This window comes from Chanodichthys erythropterus, chromosome 23, assembly GCF_024489055.1.
Source record: "Chanodichthys erythropterus isolate Z2021 chromosome 23, ASM2448905v1, whole genome shotgun sequence".
Classification (NCBI taxonomy): domain Eukaryota; kingdom Metazoa; phylum Chordata; class Actinopteri; order Cypriniformes; family Xenocyprididae; genus Chanodichthys; species Chanodichthys erythropterus.
This window is the reverse complement of record NC_090243.1, coordinates 22680151-22698758: the sequence shown is the minus strand read 5'-3', so window position 1 is coordinate 22698758 and position 18608 is coordinate 22680151. Positions and strand designations below refer to the sequence as shown.

The 18608-nt window shown below is 39.7% G+C and overlaps 1 protein-coding gene across 11 annotated transcripts in view; it reads right to left on the bottom strand.

The window, feature by feature from the left end:
* The window catches only part of ptprma (protein tyrosine phosphatase receptor type Ma), a 188444-nt gene extending 171589 nt beyond the window's left edge, over positions 1-16855 (bottom strand). For 7 of the 11 annotated variants that reach the window (XM_067377872.1, XM_067377874.1, XM_067377878.1 and 4 more), the window contains exon 1: positions 16351-16855. In XM_067377872.1, coding sequence (XP_067233973.1) covers positions 16351-16432 — 82 coding nt within the window. In that variant the 5' untranslated portion in view covers positions 16433-16855. The remainder of the gene's footprint in view (positions 1-16350) is intronic. The other 4 variants (XM_067377880.1, XM_067377882.1, XM_067377881.1 and 1 more) reach the window with 2 other exon arrangements.
* Positions 16856-18608: the final 1753 nt, after the last annotated feature.

Here is an 18608-nt window from a genome sequence, read left to right as displayed (position 1 = left end):
AGATTGGTAGATCTATTAGTGAAATCTGTTGACTTTATCAATCTTTGTGTCATTATATGCCAACGGTGACCGTTCAAAAATGGCAGAAAAGCACTTCTTGTGTTCTTTTCCTCAAGTTTGCATGCCTGTAACTCAAGAAGTATTAAAGATATCTTAATATCCTTTTAGATTCTGGTTCTGAACAAACATTTCTTTTGGTATCTTCATTTTAAATGCCCTCGATGGTTCAGTCCCAGAGATATGGAGATCTTAATGCGGCTCCATGAGTAAATTGGTCAATTATACACATTTTCAGTGGCCAAAAACAAAACGTGGGTCACTTTGCATATAGATGATACTTCTTTCTTTTAAAGAGGAATATCTGAAGAACAAATCATGTTGAAACTAGAAAAGTATCTTGTGTTTTTCTATCATCTCAATTGCATAAAACATTCCTGAGTGCCATAAATACTCCTTTTCCAAAGTTTGCATGTGTGTAACTCTAAAAGTATTCAAAATATCTTAATATCCTTCTAGATTCTCATTCTCAATAGACTTTTCTTTTGGAATCTCCATTTTTAAGGCCCTTTATAGTTCAGTCCCACAGATATCAAAACAGCTCCATGTTCAAATTGTTGAATTTTACCCATCTTCAAAATGGAAATTTGGTTGATTTGATACGGAATGACCCTATAGTTTTTATTTTATTTTTATGTTTTCCCTTCTAATTTTAGTTAAGTTAATTTTAAGTATAGTTAATTTTAGTTGTAGTCATGTTTATTATTTTATTATTTTTTAAAAATGTCTATCTAGTTAACTATAATGATAACCCTGTGAGGACTCGTAATCGACATGTTACTCTGAGATGTGGGTGTCGTTAATATCCCAGCATTCAGGAGTTTATAAGAGTTTCACCTGCTTATTTTCCACCACAGCGTTCCAGCTCACAGAAATCAGGTCACACGCCGCAACTTCCACAGAAGGTTTTCCGATGCATCAGACGCAATAATTGGAGCTATCAGCGATACATCAAAAGAAATCCCTGTGGGAACTGCAGCGGATTCAAGGTTCGTCTTTCTGGAGAGTTAATTAAGATGCGAGCTGTGATTCAAAGGGACACTCGAGTGTTTGGGTGTCAAACTAAAGAGAAAATCAAAAAGATTATTTTAAACAGACCCTATTATTCTTTAGTGTGTAATGTTGCTGTTTCAGTTCTTCTCCATATCAGTGTCAGTGTTTCTGAACTCCATCTTGAGTCACAATAGTCCTCATTTAAATAATTAATGTGCAGAATAAAGGGGTGGGGCCTGGTTGAGTTAGTTAGTAGTGTGTTATGGTAAGGGGCGGGACATTTCCCAAACACCAATCCCAACACACCGCTCCAGCCGACCAATCAGAGCACAGTGTGCTTTTCAGAAGGAGGGGCTTCATAGAGACAGGAACTAAATAGAGCGTTACTGACAGACTGGGAAGAGAGGAGCTGAACAATGGAGAATATGAGGAGAATAATCAACATTCAAGCAGAAAAACCTGTTCAAACAACATCAAGACTGTGTAAAAAGGCATAATATGCACATATGCACATGACCGGCTGGGAACCCGAGGTAAACACGCACAGATGACGGATCTGAGGACCTGCACTGAGAAGATCAGAAGCTGAGGAGGGGGTCGAACTCCGAAGGGTCCCGACCCGGAGAAACACGCAGCAGGTGGTTTGACGGCGTGCCACTAAAACACACACACACACACACACAGACAGGCAAATGTCTGTGAAAGGTCAGCGCTGACACGCCGTCCCCCTGATGGAGACACAATCCAGTGCCGTGGCGGATCTGCCGTGTTGCGGTGGAGTGATATTCCCACAGCTCTCCTGCAGAGAGAAGGTCACGTCCGGCCCGCAGCACCACTGAAGTCCTGCTTACCGTCACTCTCAAAGGTCTCGTCCCATGAGCGAGCTGTGAATCTAACTCTGTATCGCTGCTTCGCCTCAAACGATGTCACAAAAACAAACCATTTGTGAACACTGTTAGCCGTGAAAAGCACTGAACACACACACATCTTTAAAGCAGACTTACTGAAGTACATTAAAGGGGTGGTTAATTATGATGGGACTGTTTTAACTTTAGTTAGTGTGTAATGTTGCTGTTTGATCATAAACAACATCTGCAGAGTTACGACACTCAAAGTTCAATGCAAAGAGAGATATTTTCCTTTACAGAAATCACTTTTTAAGGCTGGTAGAGACTACAACGAGCTTCTTCCCGGGTTGTGACATCACAAACCCTAAAATTTACATAAACCCCGCCCCCGAGAACACACAACAAAGGGGGCGGGGCCATGTTGGGCTGCTTTAGAGAAGAGGAAGAGTTGTTGTTGACATGCCGTCATTTTACGCCAAAGGAGGGTCAATTCAACACAAAAGATGAACATGACGGCACATGCTAGTGGATGAGTTGAATCAACTCCACAGCAACTACATCAATTTATCCACTAACCATTCAGAAACGTCTAAAAGTTGTAACTTCTTCCTGAGTCTCTCCATCAGTGTCGACTCCGGTTTGAACAATGTAAGGATGAACACTTATTTGCATTTAAAGGGACACACACAAAAACGGAGTGTTTTTGACAAGCTCTAATAAATGATCTGTGGGGGATTTTGAGCTGAAACTTCACACACACATTCTGGAGACACCAGAGACTGATATTACATCTTGACAGGTCCCTTTTAAAGTAATAGTAAAGCCAAAAAGGTTTTTGAGACACCCAAGTATTGTCATTGCCTGTAATCTCACATATGCTGATCCTATAATTACAGCCGCTACTAGAAAGACTCACTTCCCATTCTGTCCTGGGATGAAGGTCTGTGTGTAAAAGTGCTGACGGCTGATTTTCACGAGCATAAACAGCTGTGTGTTCAGTAATCTGTGCCATGTGGCCCAACACACACAGAGACTCAGCAAAACTGCACTTAAATGCACATCTCGGGAACACAAGAGGCTCAGATCGCTCTAAATGTCCCACTGTCTCTATAATCACAGGCCTGTCGGGAAATGAACTCCCGCTCTGCGCTGATGAGGGTTCGTCCGCGCGCCGTGGCGTCTTGAACACTATCTGTTGAGCTCTGCGTCTGTCATGCCCGGCACTCTTTGCAATTTAACTGTCAGAGAGACGGAGAGTGAGTGCGAGGGCCGTGGAAATGGATTCCTGCATGACGGGATGACATCGGGTCCGGCCTCCTCTTTAAAGACAGAACAGCCCACCGGAGGAGATCCAGGCTGCAGGTTTGGGAGCAGCGAGGACACTGACTGCTGACAGAAACACACGCGTCCTCCCTTTGACAGCAATTAGCAGTGTCACAGTTTCATTAAAGCTTCAGCTTTCAGCTTAACCCGGTTCTTTAGAGCGGAGATAATAGGACGTCTATCCATGCTGTTACAGTCAGGCTTTGTTCAGGAAGTGGCTTGAAGTTGATCTCATGGATACAGAAGCAGAAACAAAGCAAGAATCACGGGTTTGGGGGAAACGCATCGATCAGGGTTTAGTGCTCTGAAATGAACTGAGAACGCTTTTTATATGAAGAGTTTGGTTCCGAAACGTGATAAACGCCATTTAAAAAAAAATTGTATTGTATCTGGTCGGTATTGAAAAGTCATTTATTAATTCTGCGCAAAATGCGATATCCGTCGTGTTATTCTGTCATGTTTTCTCCCTTTCTTTCCAAAACGTGACAAACGCCAGTCTCTCTTCTCTGCAGAACGCGATATATCCACTCAACCAATCACAGCGCTCCATTCCACACACTGTAAACATTGAAGGCTTTTTTAAAAAGCCGTTTTTAATACCAATGTACTCGACAAATGTGTTTATTTAACCGCGCGGTGGCGCCAGACACTCTTTAATCTGAAAAGACAAACCATTTATAACATTAACAAGATGACTAGTTGAATTCTACGGAAGAGGATTAGGGCCAAGCAATAATTAAAAAATAAAACCATCTCAAGATTAAACTCGTTAAATTTCGAGAAAAAAGTCGAGATAAAATGTTGAGAATAAACTCGTTAAATAACAAGAAAAAAATCGTTAAATTTCGAGAAAAAAGTCAAGATAAAATGTTGAGAATAAACTTGTTAAATAACAAGAAAAAAATCGTTAAATTTCGAGAAAAAAGTCAAGATAAAATGTTGAGAATAAACTTGTTAAATTACTAGAATAAACTCATTAAATTACGAGAAAAAACTTGTTAAATTTAGAGAAAAAAGTCAAGATAAAATGTTGAGAATAAACTCATTAAATTACCAGAAAAAATGTGTTAAATTTCGAGAAAAAAGTTGAAATAAAATGTTGAGAATAAACTTGTTAAATTACTAGAATAAACTCGTTAAATTACGAGAAAAAACTAGTTGAATTTCAAGAAAAAAGCCGAGGAAAAATCAAAATGTTGAGAATAAACTTGTTAAATAACAAGAAAAAACTTTTTTTTTAAATTTCGAGAAAAAAGTCGAGATAAAATGTTGAGAATAAATGTATTCAATTATGAGAAAAAAGTTGTTTAATTACGAGAAAAAAAATAAATCATAATTTAATGGATTTGTTCTCGTAATTTAACGACTTTTTTTCTCAAAATTTAACGAGTTTTTTCTCGTAATTTAACAACTTTAATCTCGAGATGGTTTTATTTTTTTATTATTGCTTGGCCCTAATCCTCTTCCGTAGAATTCATTTTGGGAGTGACGACTGAATGTATTTTCAGTAAAATGTCTGTATATAAGATAAATATTGACAGACTCTGTCATATATGTGGATCAACTTACTTTGTTGTGTATTTTCAGTTTGAAAAATAACTTTTATATTGATGGATTAATTGCATGAAGGTGTCATGGGGTCAGCTGTTGTGAGCGTGAATGTCTCATCAGCCTGTGCATCATGTCTCAGCGCAGGAGTGTGTGTCTGTTCATGGTTTGTTAGTATTAGTATGCTCCGTTCGCAGACGGCGATGCTGCGTCCCGCTGTTTGCTATTACTGCCCCTCCAGTGACTAAACAGAGGCTGCGAAACGCCCGTGGCTGGACTCGATTAGCTGCGAGAGACCTTCCCATTCAGTTCCACTGCGTAAACCCTCCGCGGGGGCCCGGCGACGGTTCACGCTTGAAAGCAACACTTAAGAATCTGACAACAAACCAAACTGCTTCAATTTAATCCATCTCCCTGGGTGAGAGGAGTTAGAGGTAAACATATGCCCTCATTATTTGCACTGCTGCATCTTGAGATTGCAGTTTCACTGTGGATATATGCAGACGTTACACCGCTGAAGAACACAAAATGACCCCGTTTACCTTTACAATACTCGTTCCAGGTGTTATTGTTCCCTATGCATCAGTGCAAGTTCTTCTAAAAGGAAAAAGTGTTCGACACCGACTTTACAAGAGTGCAGAAATGCATCACATTATAATAAGGATCTGTTTCATGTTGGCTAGATCATGAACTTTGCCTGATACAAAAAAGGGAGTTGGAGAGTTTGGAATATTTGGATGAGGCCGTAAGTATTGAGGAAAAGCCAATGACCTACTTATTCTTTGGTTGTAAGGGTGAGTCTTACAAAATACCCACCCTCTCAAGAGAGGGGAGCAAATTAGCCATGATGGGACGAAAGCCACAGAACAAACACTCTGTACTGCTGCATGATGGGAAACAACATTACGGCTAAACCCAAGAGAAGGGCGTCTCCCAACTGCCCCGGTTTACTAATGGAAATGAAGCGCTCATTCATGGAAAGAGAGAGACAAACGCTGCTTTCAAGTGTCCTGGGAAGAGCTTTGGACATTATATACAACCGGTCAAATGTTATGATTTTCTTCTGCCCATCAAGGCTGCATTTACTTCTGGTGAAAATGTGAAATATTTGTACAATTTAAAACAGCTGTTTTCTATGTGAATATATAGTAAAGTGTAATTTATTCAGCATCATTACTCCAGTCTTCAGTGTCACATGATCCTTCAGGAACCGTTCTGATATGCTGCTTATGTTGGAGCGGCCGAATGAGCTCAACATACACAAGCTACAGCACACAAACAAGCATTCACAGTGATCCTCTCGTACTGTTTCTCAAACACACTCTTCGTGAAGACGGAGAGCCAGTGCAGGGTTGGTAGTGTGGTTCAGGCCTGTGAGGCAGCTTTCGGGTCTGTCCCTGTTAATGCGGCGCCTGCGGACACGCCTGCGGCTCTGAGCTCCACCGGCTCCTGCGTCTCACATCTTATCTGCCTGCCTGTCCAAATGACCCTCCTCTCAGAATCTGTGGGCTTTATCTGCACATGTGCCTGTCTGCATCTCGTCTTCACCTGACAGCGATGCAGCCGCCACTCTCACGAACCCCAGTTTAGATCAGTTCTGTGTCACTTCTGCTCCTCTTCAACTTCAGCAAACAAAGTTGCCTGGGTTTTGTGAGATACGCTTCGTTTTTTGTCTCGGTTTGGGCAAGAAGTTGGAAGCGCGGCTCTCTGGACCAGCCAAGTAGCACCACACAGAATGATTTTCTTTTCTTCACTGATCTAAACAGGGATTTGCTTAATTTGGCATCTATTGGATTTCCCCAGCAGAGATTTGCCTCGTTTATCATTGTGGAGGGGCTCATTTCATGCTGCTGGCTCCTCTTCAAGCTTCTGAAGCAGTACGGTACTGCGACAGTGGACAGAAAGGATCTGCTCCACGAACCCTGCCATCCTTCGGGAAAAGCACTAAAACTAATTCTTTGCTCCATTGGGAGAAACAGTACAACGTCCAATAAAACCTCATGTACAAACCCCAATCCAACACTCTAAATATTTGCTGGGTTAAAAACAACCCAAGTTGGGTTGAAAATGGACAATCCCATCAACTGTGTTGTTTTAACCCAGCGGTTGGGTTATTTTTAACCTAGCAATTGGGTTGTTTTAACCCTGCGATTGGGTTGTTTTAACCCTGTGATTGAGTTGTTTTAACCCAGTGATTGGGTTTCTTTAATCCAGTGGTTGGGTTGTTTTTAACTCTGCGATTGGGTTGTTTTAACCCTGCGACTGGGTTGTTTTAACCCAGCCATTGGGTTGTTTTTAACCCTGCGATTGGGTTGTTTTAACCCAGCCATTGGGTTGTTTTTAACCCTGCAATTTGGTTGTTTTAACCCTGTGATTGAGTTGTTTTAACCCAGTGATTGGGTTTCTTTAATCCAGTGGTTGGGTTGTTTTAACCCAGCCATTGGGTTGTTTTTAACCCTGCGATTGGGTTGTTTTAACCCAGCCATTGGGTTGTTTTTAACCCTGCAATTTGGTTGTTTTAACCCTGTGATTGAGTTGTTTTAACCCAGTGATTGGGTTTCTTTAATCCAGTGGTTGGGTTGTTTTAACCCAGCCATTGGGTTGTTTTTAACCCTGCGATTGGGTTGTTTTAACCCAGCCATTGGGTTGTTTTTAACCCTGCAATTTGGTTGTTTTAACCCTGCGACTGGGTTGTTTTAACCCAGCCATTGGGTTGTTTTTAACCCTGTGAATGGGTTGTTTTTAACCCTGCGATTGGGTTGTTTTTAATCCAGCGATTGGGTTGTTTTAACTCTGCGATTGAGTTGTTTTAACCCAGCCATTGGGTTGTTTTTAACCCTGCGATTTGGATGTTTTAACCCAGCCATTGGGTTGTTTTAACCCAGTGAATGGGTTCTTTAACCCTGTGATTGGGTTGTTTTTAATCCAGTGATTGGGTTGTTTTTGTTTAAAAATTACTGTACTTCTTGCTTAAAATGAACCCAAAGTATGTTGGAAATGAACATTTATTAATAAGTTTAATGATTAAACAATAAACATTTATTAAATTGCTTAATAATGAATGTTCACCTTTTGATTATTATTGTTGCCTCTAGTAATTATGTGTCTGATTTTTAATATCTAACAAACTTTGGGTTCATTTTAAGCCAGCCATATAGTCATTTTTATACAATATTTGGGTTAAATAAAACTACCCAGCATGTTGGTCAAACATTTAACCCAAGCGCTGGGTCAAAACAACCCAATCACTGGGTTTGTCCATACTTAACCTAACTTCGGTTGTTTTTAACCCAGCATTTTTTCCAGTGAAGATGACTGCGACACAGGAGCGACGGTCCGTTTCAAAACGCCAAGATTCACATTCTCGGAACGTTCCGGAAATGTTCTCTCAAACGTTCTTCCATTAACATTAATAGAACATTCAATGTTATCTAGTCTTTAATAATGTCCTCAAACCATTAGGGTTAGTAATGTTACAACTTTCTTCCCTCCTTTCTAACCACCAATCAAATAGCTCAAAAATGATCATTCCATCATCGTTTACATCATTTAAATCTTTGCAAAATGTCCCTATATCATCGCCCAGCTCTAATCTGATAAACACGACTATAAAGCTGATTTGATGTTTTTTGGCCACACAATGGAAGTCAATTGTTTAGTTCTCAACATGCTACACAGTTTCTTCTTTTGTGTTTCACAGAATAAAACAGGAAAGTCACAGAGGTTTAATGACACGACGATGAGTAAATGATGACAGACTTTCATCCAATCAGTTCCCAAAGGATAAAGTCAGTTCCTGCCCTGCATTGTTTGACTTGAGTCTTGTGTTTCCTTTTCCATTATGAAAGCAGAACGGGTTTCGTGTTGACTTAAAGAACCATATCTCACCTGAACATGAAGCCACAGAAACCCTGAATAGACTCAGAGAGTTTTTATAAAGATATCCTCATTGTGAGGTCTGTCCTCTCGGTAACAAGTTTAGCCCCTAAAAAGCTCAGCTGCTCTAATTTTCAAGAGCGTTCTTAACCTCACTTAACTTTGCCCACGCCACAAGAGATTCCCCCTCCAGTTCCTTGAAAACGAATGACATACATACTGTGTTTCATCCATCAAGAGCAGATGAAATATGAGGTGTTAAGGAGCGGACCATGTCCTGGGGCGCTTCATAAATCCATATATCCTTCCTGCTCGGAGAACAGTGACAATGACCCAAAAACAGGCACACGGAACAAGTGCCACAAGAAAAGCATGCAGGAGTGCTGATACGGCCGTCAAAACGTGTTTCCGTGCGGATCCGGCAACACAAATATGAAAATGTTTCTTTTGAAGATTCAGATTTAAAGTGTTACATGAACATTCCATTTTGCAAACACTTTTCTGAACATTCTGAAACAAGTTGAATTCTATTCTATCACTAACTAAGCAACACAGATACCGCACATATTCACGTTTAATGTGGAAGGTGGTGATACAGATGTAAAGCAGCGATGGTTTCTCCACATCGACGCCTCAGGTGCTCCAGACTGTCTCATTCTTACTCTGCATGGCTTAGAGAAAAACTGTATAATGCCCAATTAAATATTTACACGCATTTGCCTTTCAGCTGTTATTGGGCTCATTTTAATATCATATTCCCTTTGCCTTCTTCTCAAAAGCCCCTGGAGTCGCTGTAAGCACCCAATTCAAGGTTAAAAAGACGTCCCACCGCTGTGAGCATTACTCCAAAAGGAGCTTCAATAAGAAACACTAATGCTGCAGTTTTATTTCGGTTCAATATTAATTTTACAAATTACACACATATTTTGCATAATGTTTATTAATGATCCAGCTCCCTTCGGTGAGCAACTTTCCGGCGCGCTGCTCCACAGTGAATGCTTGCATCAGCAGCATCTGTGCTTCAGCGTTCTTCTGATTCTCCAGCACACTACAGCTCTATCCCAGAAACCAACACCGCAATGATGCGTAATCAAAGCCAAGCCTCTGTTTCATTATCAATACAAACACTGGTTTACTCGGTGTGCGCATCATTGGTTTATTAACACGTTATTATCAAGCATGAAATGAAAACAATCTATTTTCTAAATTTGCATTAATAGATTTTGCATCGTCACGCTCAGCTCCGCCTCCATGAGTGAGAGCCACGCCCACATCTCAACATCCAATGCAACTTAAGTATGCATTTTTTAATTCATGCATATATCAAGCACAATCAAATCCCTAAAACACAATCATTGCATTTGTCTGAATATTTAACGTCACACACTGAATTATCAAAGAAACAACAGACTGCACTGATGGCATCTTTACTTCACAATGCTTATTGAAGACAACATGCACATAATAACCACTGGTTACTGTTTAAAAATAGCCGTTTGGTTCTTGTATTCATCTAAAGTTGTAGTGGAAAACTAATTACAGATGAAGGCTGTGAGCTGAATACACAGAGCGGTTTTCCTCGAGTGTTTCACTGAGACGGTATTCATGCAGCGGCATGGGAGTCTAAACAAGATGTGCCATTATTAAAATGGAAAGTCCTCCATTTTGGCTCTAACTGTTCTGGCATTTCCTGCGTTCCCGTGGCCGAGCGGGAGGCCGAGGCTCTGAAAGGGCAGGTTCAATGTCAGCACTCACTGATTGGATTATTAATGCAATTAAATCTGCACTCGTACACTGGGCTGGAGTTATCTGGAGTGTGAAACGACTGTTGTCAAAATAACACGAGAGGAAATAAAACTTGGTTTACCTTGAACTCGACTGAGACGAGTTTTTACTTTCCACTTAAGATTATATTAACGATTATAGAAGCATTTAAGCAAACTCACATTCAGATCTATCCACAAAAAATGATTCAAGATTCGAACAAATCCTTGCTGGCAAAAGCAGACGGTCTGATTCTAGTGGAGGAGAACAGAATGAAACATGAAATAAACACCAGAAACAACGTGTGAGAAATAATTAGAGTGTCATTAAAAAAACTATGTGGCACGACACGGTCCTCGCGTGCAGCTCAAATATTTACGCCTCCTCTATTTAGCGTCGACGTTAATAAATCTCTGGGATTAACGCCGGGCACCGATGCTTGGCAACAATTAAAAATGTCACCAAATGTGGGAGACGAACACATGGCGGCCGGTTTCCTCTGAGCCTGAACGGAGGAAACTTCTGCTTTCTTCTCTTGCCTCGAGCGGAATATGATGATGAAGAGGCCAACTTCCTGTCAAAAAATCTTTCAACCTTCAAGAAACAATGGCCTGAGCATAATTAGGGCAGGAGAACTACCCAGCTGAGCAGGACATGTTCTGGCAAGGGTTTGAACAAACGTTCCTCCAGTAACGTTAATAGAACGTTCGATCTGGTCTTTAATAATGTTCTCAAAATCATTCATGGAGTTTTCGGTTTCATTAGAGTTAAGTCTGACTCTGAATCAGTTCTTCTTAAAGAGCACATATGATGCTTTAATGTGTAATGTTTCAGTTTTATCAGTGTTTCTGAACTCCTCCGTCTTCACAATACTCCTCGTTTAAATCATTAATATGCATAATAAAGGGGCGGGGCCTGACTCCAACTGACCAATCAGAGCACATTGTGCTTTTCAGAAGGAGGGGCTTCATAGAGACAGGAACTAAACAGAGTGTTACTGACAGACTGGGAAGAGAGGAGCTGCAACCATGGAGAATATGAGGAAAATAATCAACATTCAAGCAGGAAAACCTGTTCTAGTAGAGCACAAACACAAAGGGCAAAGTATGACCTCTTTAATAAATCAGTCAAAATCATGAATCAATTTCAATCACCTGATGCTGAAGTGGGTCAATTTCTGTCATTAAATCTGTGTCTGCTTCAAGAAACAACGGCCTGATCATAATTAGGTCAGGAAAACATGGAAAAGTGCTGCAGTGAAGTTAAATGAGTTGTTAATGAGTCAAAGGAGGGCCATTAAAACTCTGCAGACGCAGGATGACAGTAATGGAGATATCTGCCTGTGGTCAAACACGCGCAGAGGTGCGTTCACCCGACGGCGGGCTGAGACTTTCAAAAAAGCCTTTGAAATTGGGACGGCGCCGGCCCATTGTGGATTAATTAGCGGTGTTTTTGAGCTGACAGTCACCTACAAAGGAGCCGCACCGAACTGAACAGCAGCCGTCATATTATTAGGGCGTAATCACCCAGTGCTTGTTTATTTATGGCCGTTTATGAAGCGTGATGATGCTACGGAGCCGCTGGCGGACCACCTGTCCACCTCATGCGCCGCAGCAGGTCTCTGCTGGTGGAAGCGGCTGATTCATTAGCTTTTATGCTCGTTTGTAGCCCACCCGAGGACGAGCGAGCTTTCATTAGTACAGCGCTGTTTACTCAGCACCTTACACACCGCTAACACACACACACACACACCGCTGTCTCTGCAGGTGAGCTTCGACACCAGCGCTGTGTGAATCACACACATATCCATAGGCGGAGCGTGTCTAAGGCTGGCAGTGGGTCAAAAATCAGAGCGGGCTTGGCCAAGAATGCATCTGCACATTTAAACTGAATCTAGTAAGAAAGTGAAAATGAAAATTAAATGGAAAGTGTTTATTGCGGCATTTAATATAGATCTGCTCATGTTGCATTGTACTTGTTATGCCCTATAACCAATCACACACGATTCTGTTGAGCTTACAATTGCAATGGCCAATCAGAGGCGTTCAGAGTTTTGTTCAGTGCTGAGTTCTGCACACTCAAATCCTCTCGTTATAATTGAACTTTAACAAAAAGTATAGTTATTATGTAGGCTAAATAAGATATTCATTGTTCAGTTAGCTTAACCGATTAGCAGAGCTTTGTGAGATCGCAATGAAGATGAGTGACAGCGTAGTGGAAATAATGGAAGGGCTTTTATGCACGCTTTCTAGGCCAAGGTATGGAAGCTCGTTTCCACTTAATAAAAAAATTAAAACATTACCTGTGACTTTTTTTTCGAGTTATAAAGTCAGAATTGCGAGGTATAGTCACAATTCTGATTTTTTTCTCACAATTCTTACTTTTTTCTTGCAATTCTGATTTTTTTCGCAATTCTGACTTTTTTGTTGCAATTACGAGTTATAAAGTCAGAATTGTGAAATATAGTCACAATTCTGATTTTTTTTCTTGCAATTCTGATTTTTTTTTCGCTATTCTGTTTTTTTTTCTTGCAATTCAGATTTTTTTCACTTTTCTGATTTTTTTTCTTGCAATTCAGATTTTTTTCCTCACAATTCTGACTTTTTTGTTGCAATTACGAGTTATAAAGTCAGAATTGTGAAATATAGTCACAATTCAGATTTTTGTTCTTGCAATTCTGATTTTTTTTTCACTATTCAGATTTTTTTTCTTGCAATTCTGATTTTTTTTTCACTATTCTGATTTTTTTTCTTGCAATTCTGATTTTTTTTCACTATTCTGATTTTTTTTCTTGCAATTCTGATTTTTTTTTCACTATTCTGATTTTTTTTCTTGCAATTCTGATTTTTTTTCACTATTCTGATTTTTTTTTCTTGCAATTCTGATTTTTTTTCTTGCAATTGCGAGTTATAAAGTCAGAATTGCGAGATATAGTCACAATAATTCTGACTTTTTTCTCTTGCAATCGCAAGTTTATATCTCAGAATTGTGACTTTATAACTCGCTTTTGTGAGAAAAAAAAGTCCGAATTGCGAGAGAAAAAAGTCACAATGCTGAGATAAAAAGTCGCAATTACTGTTTTTAATTTTTTATTTAGTGGTGGAAACGGGCTTCCATAATATAGGCCTGATTTATTCAGAATTTGAAGATCACATGTTTTTTTGCATTTATGTTGGGATGTGTATAGGTTGCTGATAGGTGACGCGTAACTATTTCATGACATAGACTCTGTGTTTTCATGCAGGAAGTTGCTTCACCCTCCGCCTGCACATATCTGTGAATATGCAACAAAAAACTAGTTTGTAATCCATATATAGTTTTATGAAGCCTCTCATTTCAGCAGTAGTCATCATACACTAAAACAAAATGATAGTTTTCTGTAATTTAAGCACAAAGTATACATGTACATTAAATGTAAAAAAAAAAATGAAGGTATCAAAAACTGATTCTGTGAAAAGGGTTCGGACAGCAAGAGTCTGATTCATGAACAAATGACTCTGATAAATAAGTCAAGAACACAAAATGAATCAGTTTCAAACGGTGTGTGTGTGTGTGAGCAGAGCTCAGAGGACGCACTGGAATTCAGCACAAGGGTTCAGAAATGCGTCTGGCACACACCGGTAAACTATCGAGGCTCTCCGAGACGGCCGTGTGTCTTACACAACCCTACAGTGAACCACTTGGCAACAACCTCACATGACTAACTCAAACATTCATGTCCGTTTCGTCTTATAGCCGGCCTCCTTCAATTAAAACGCAGATCTAGTTTCAAACTCCCATGAGTCTAGAAACGATTCATGAACATGATTTGGACTAATTAACCCTCTACAGCACAGCGTTGCCCTCAGGAAACAGAACATTTTCTTAAGCCCTATGTTTAGTACATAATGATTATAACCAATTAGAAAGGTTGAGGAAGCACCAAAGAACAGTCCAGTAAGGTCACTATCAAGCACCATCTGAAGGTGGGACATCCTCTTCAGTTCTGGTGTGAGGAGAAGGCAAGATTATGTGCTTTAGTAAAAATATGTGTGTGTGAAGGTGTAGAGAAGCCTTTTGTCAGGGTTTTTTTTTTTTTTTTTTTGCATGTTCAGAAATTCAGTTTTTCTTTTCGTTGTGCAATAAGGGGTACTTTTCGATGGTGTTTTGGACAGTACCTCACATTGGCAATAATAAGAAGGGAAGATGCAGGAACACGTAAAGTAGTAAAAATGATAACACACACCTCTATTTCACAGCAGAGAAGAACTGCTTTCTTAAATTTTCGTACGGAGTGAAATCTTGAAGTACATTATATGACATGACACAAACCTATGCATGGATCAAATTCAGTATATCAATGTTTTTCAAGTGGTTTTCCCATTTTACTTAATGATTCCTTGACATTTTTCCTCTCTGAGCATTGTCTTATGATCATTTTCTCCCATTGTTGCACAACGATGCCCTGAGGCAATGAAAAGAAATGTTGGGAGAGGGTGCTCAGGAAATGTTTTATCAATACAATGTTCCCAAATGAACCAAAAAATGTGGAATATATTTTTTTATTCATGTGCCATCAACATGTGTGCAGTAGAGGGTTAAAAGAACTAAAGGACGGAATTAAACTATTCACATATTTCAAAGCAGTTAATGTAGATGCGATCATCTGTCAACAACAACAATCAAACAGAACAATGTGAATCAGCAGGTCTGAATCCACGGAAGAGGCTGTTAGCTCAGGATATCCTCTGCGTCACCAGTCAAAATAATCTCCAGAAAGCTCATCCTGCGCTGAGGGCAACGGTCAGTGAATCTCAGCTTCTTTCTCCAACGCAAAAATCACTTCAACTGCATTAGAACTGAACTGACACTATTATTGGGGCATTATTTGCATCTTTGTAATGGATTTTAACCATGCATCTCCATTTGTATCACTTTATAATGACTGCATTCACGAAAAATCTTTTGTATTTATATATCCGTGACTTTTCCATAAAAAAAAGTTGCCTGATATTTCCAGGATCTAGCAGAACTACTCATTATGTGTCACACAAGCATCTGAGCATCTCATTTATTGGATTTTTGTGGGATTTGTATGATAGTGGGAATCTGGAGTTAATCATGTGTGATCACTGCTGCCCCCATCAGGACACCGACGGAATAACACCACAGCGACATCTGCAAAAATCATTCATCTCACTGAGATTAAAGCACTTCAGTATGCAGTTTAATTCAGGTAAATGCATAAGCAGCCGCCTCATTTACATCTACTGTAGTAAAGTGTGAAAATCACTCACGCATGTGTAAGTTTAGACGAATCCTGCATCTTTAAAATCATGCATAAAAACTAAATAAAGTGCATTAATAAAGCACACACATGATGCTCTTCAGGACAGAAACACACACAAGCTGTTCTGCGTCACATTTGACTGTTTTGCATTAAAATGATAGAATAACTGCAGATAAAAATAGCACAAAGGCTCTCTCTGTTTGAGTGTGTTATCTAGTGAAACACCCGTGACTGACAGCTGCTGGACACACACAACTAACGGCTCACTCCTGACAGGAGTATATTCACCTCAGTGTTTAGAAAGGATTACCATATTCACCATGGTAACTATCCAAAAAACATATCGGTACTTCGTGTTAGTTAAGCCAACAGTGCGACTGAAACATTAAAAGAATGAAATCCACAGATGAAACGAGCTCGTTTTATTGCGCAGACGGTGGAAAATCGTCATTCGCGCATTTGGAAAGTTTTGCGGCGCGCGTCAGAGACTCGATCTCACATCAAACACAACCGAGGCGCCGCGCGCTACACGGTGACAATGAACGAACTTTATAAAGTTCATCCGATCCTTTACATCCAGCGGAGACACTCAATCTCTGCGGAACTTTCCCGAACCATTTGCGCAACGGACGAACTTTCTGAACGTCTCCGGCAATAACCGATTGTTCTTACCTTGGAATTCTTGAACTGCTCCGGCTGAGATCAGAAGAACATCGGCGAAAAAGAGAAAACCCGTTAAAAGTCTCCGATCCATAGCGGGAGCCTCGCAAACGCCACCCCGCGCTCCTCTCGCGCTCCGCGCCAAACCCAAATTATTCCCGTTCGTCTGAGCAGTGACGCGCGCGGAGCCGTTACACCCCAGTCAGGGTCTTTGCACTAGTTTAACTGAGTCCGTCCGTCGTTACCGACTTTAGGACCGCCGCCGGAGGAGCGTGACGTCACCGCAACGCAAGCGCGCGCTCTCTCTCTCTCTCTCCAGCAGAGGGGCGTTCGCGTTCTGTGCCGCGCGCTCGGTCCTCTCGGTCTCCGGTGGAGTTGAATCGCGCACGCAGGTTCAGAGAGACGTCGGGGATTGTGAGCTGGAGCTGAGCTGAGCCGTGGGTTAGTTCACGAGAGCAGTGCGCGTGGCCATCAGAGGTGGATGTTCCCAAAAGTCACACGGAACGCGCACGGAACTGCTGCTCACAATGTGTGTGTGTGTGTGTGTGTGTGTGTGAGAGAGTGTGTGTGTGTGTGAGTGTGAGTGTGTGTGTGTGTGTGAGACGCAGGGAAACTTTGAAGCAGTGGATTTCAATCTGGGGTCCGCAAGGGAGTGCTAGAGGGTCCAGCAAAAAGGACTAAAGAGAAAAAGTGTAAAAACAAAACTGGAATAATATTAATAAAAAACAACATTTTATTGGTGTAAATAAACTAATTAGATTAAAATAAGGAGTAATATTCTGTAATATTTAAAATTCAATCCAAGTAGTATTTTTGATACATTTATATTATTCATTTATCATAATATAACTACATTTGGTCTTATGCAAGAAGCTATATAGATGACTTTTAAAGTTTAGTTTTTATGAAATGATCCGACTGGAAATTGATTGGATCCTTTGTTTTGTTTATTGTTTTTTCTGTTTATTTTTAGTTTAAATGTTTTTATGTTTTAAGGCGAGACACCCCAGACAACTAACAGATATCACCATACTTCCCCAGCTGATTACATTAAAAATTGCAGACATTTTTTTTGTATTACAAGTTTTCTAAAATGTTATGTTTAAATATGCAAATGAGGCGTTATTTAATTAAATATGCGCTAATTTGCATAAATTTCTAGAACAAAAATGTAAATATATTGGATGACGTCAGGTTCAAAATTCTTGTTTAATTTTTTTGGACATATTAAATTCAAAGGTTTTTACAGAGAGAATTTTAGATATCTGTTTTTATCACTCCATAAATCAGAAAATACTATCAACAGCCGAAAAATATGTTTTCACCATTTTTTAGGAATAAAATGTTGCACAAAATCAATTATATATATGAACAAATTCCTCGGTAAAGACCTTCAGAATATAGATAGGAATAAAACTGTAAAGTTTAGTTTAATTCATTGAGTTTAATGTGTGTAAGTTCTGCTGAAGTGGAGATTTCTGACTCAGAGCAGGAGAAAAACTCATTTTGAGAAAACGGCCTTTAAAGATATTTACTGGAATTGAAATCTATAGACGCAAATAGATAAAGTGCTATAAAATATACACTTAAAAGTGTATTTTGGATGTTTTCTTTCCACCAGCCTGAAATAAAACACTATGAAAAGCCAAAAAACTGACAGGTGCCTGAAAAAACAGTGTTTTTGCCTGTAGCGTCTCTCCTTAAGTCTTTATTGAGGCACTGGTCGTCACATTTTGACTCAAATAAATAAATATATTTTTAAATATTTGGAAAAGTACAAATGCACAGTGATCAAAGCGTTTTTGATATCTGTAATACTCACAAACATGAAGCAAAAATATGTGAAACACAAAGATATGAAGAAGTGCTCAAATAACCTCTTGTCATGTCTTTGATTTCAAAGAGGAAACGATTAAAAAGGTTCATTTCATCTGGGCTTCTTAGGCTTCCTTTTTTTCTTAATAAGAAATACTGAATAATAATATTTGAATTATTTTGAAATGCATGATGTGGACTAATCTGAAGTGTTGAAATGAAACATAAATCACAGCTGAACAGAAGCTCCAGCAATCACATTTTCCATTGGTCAAATCATAGATAATTAATGTGTATTTTGAGTTTCTGTTGATTAAATCAATCGCCTTCATTGTATTAACTCAAATTTCTCATTTCAATGAACTCGAAATTAAGGCAACCAGGTAACTTACTTGTTTAAGTTAAACCAACAATTCTTTTTTACAGTGATAAAACATGTCACAACTTGCCCCATC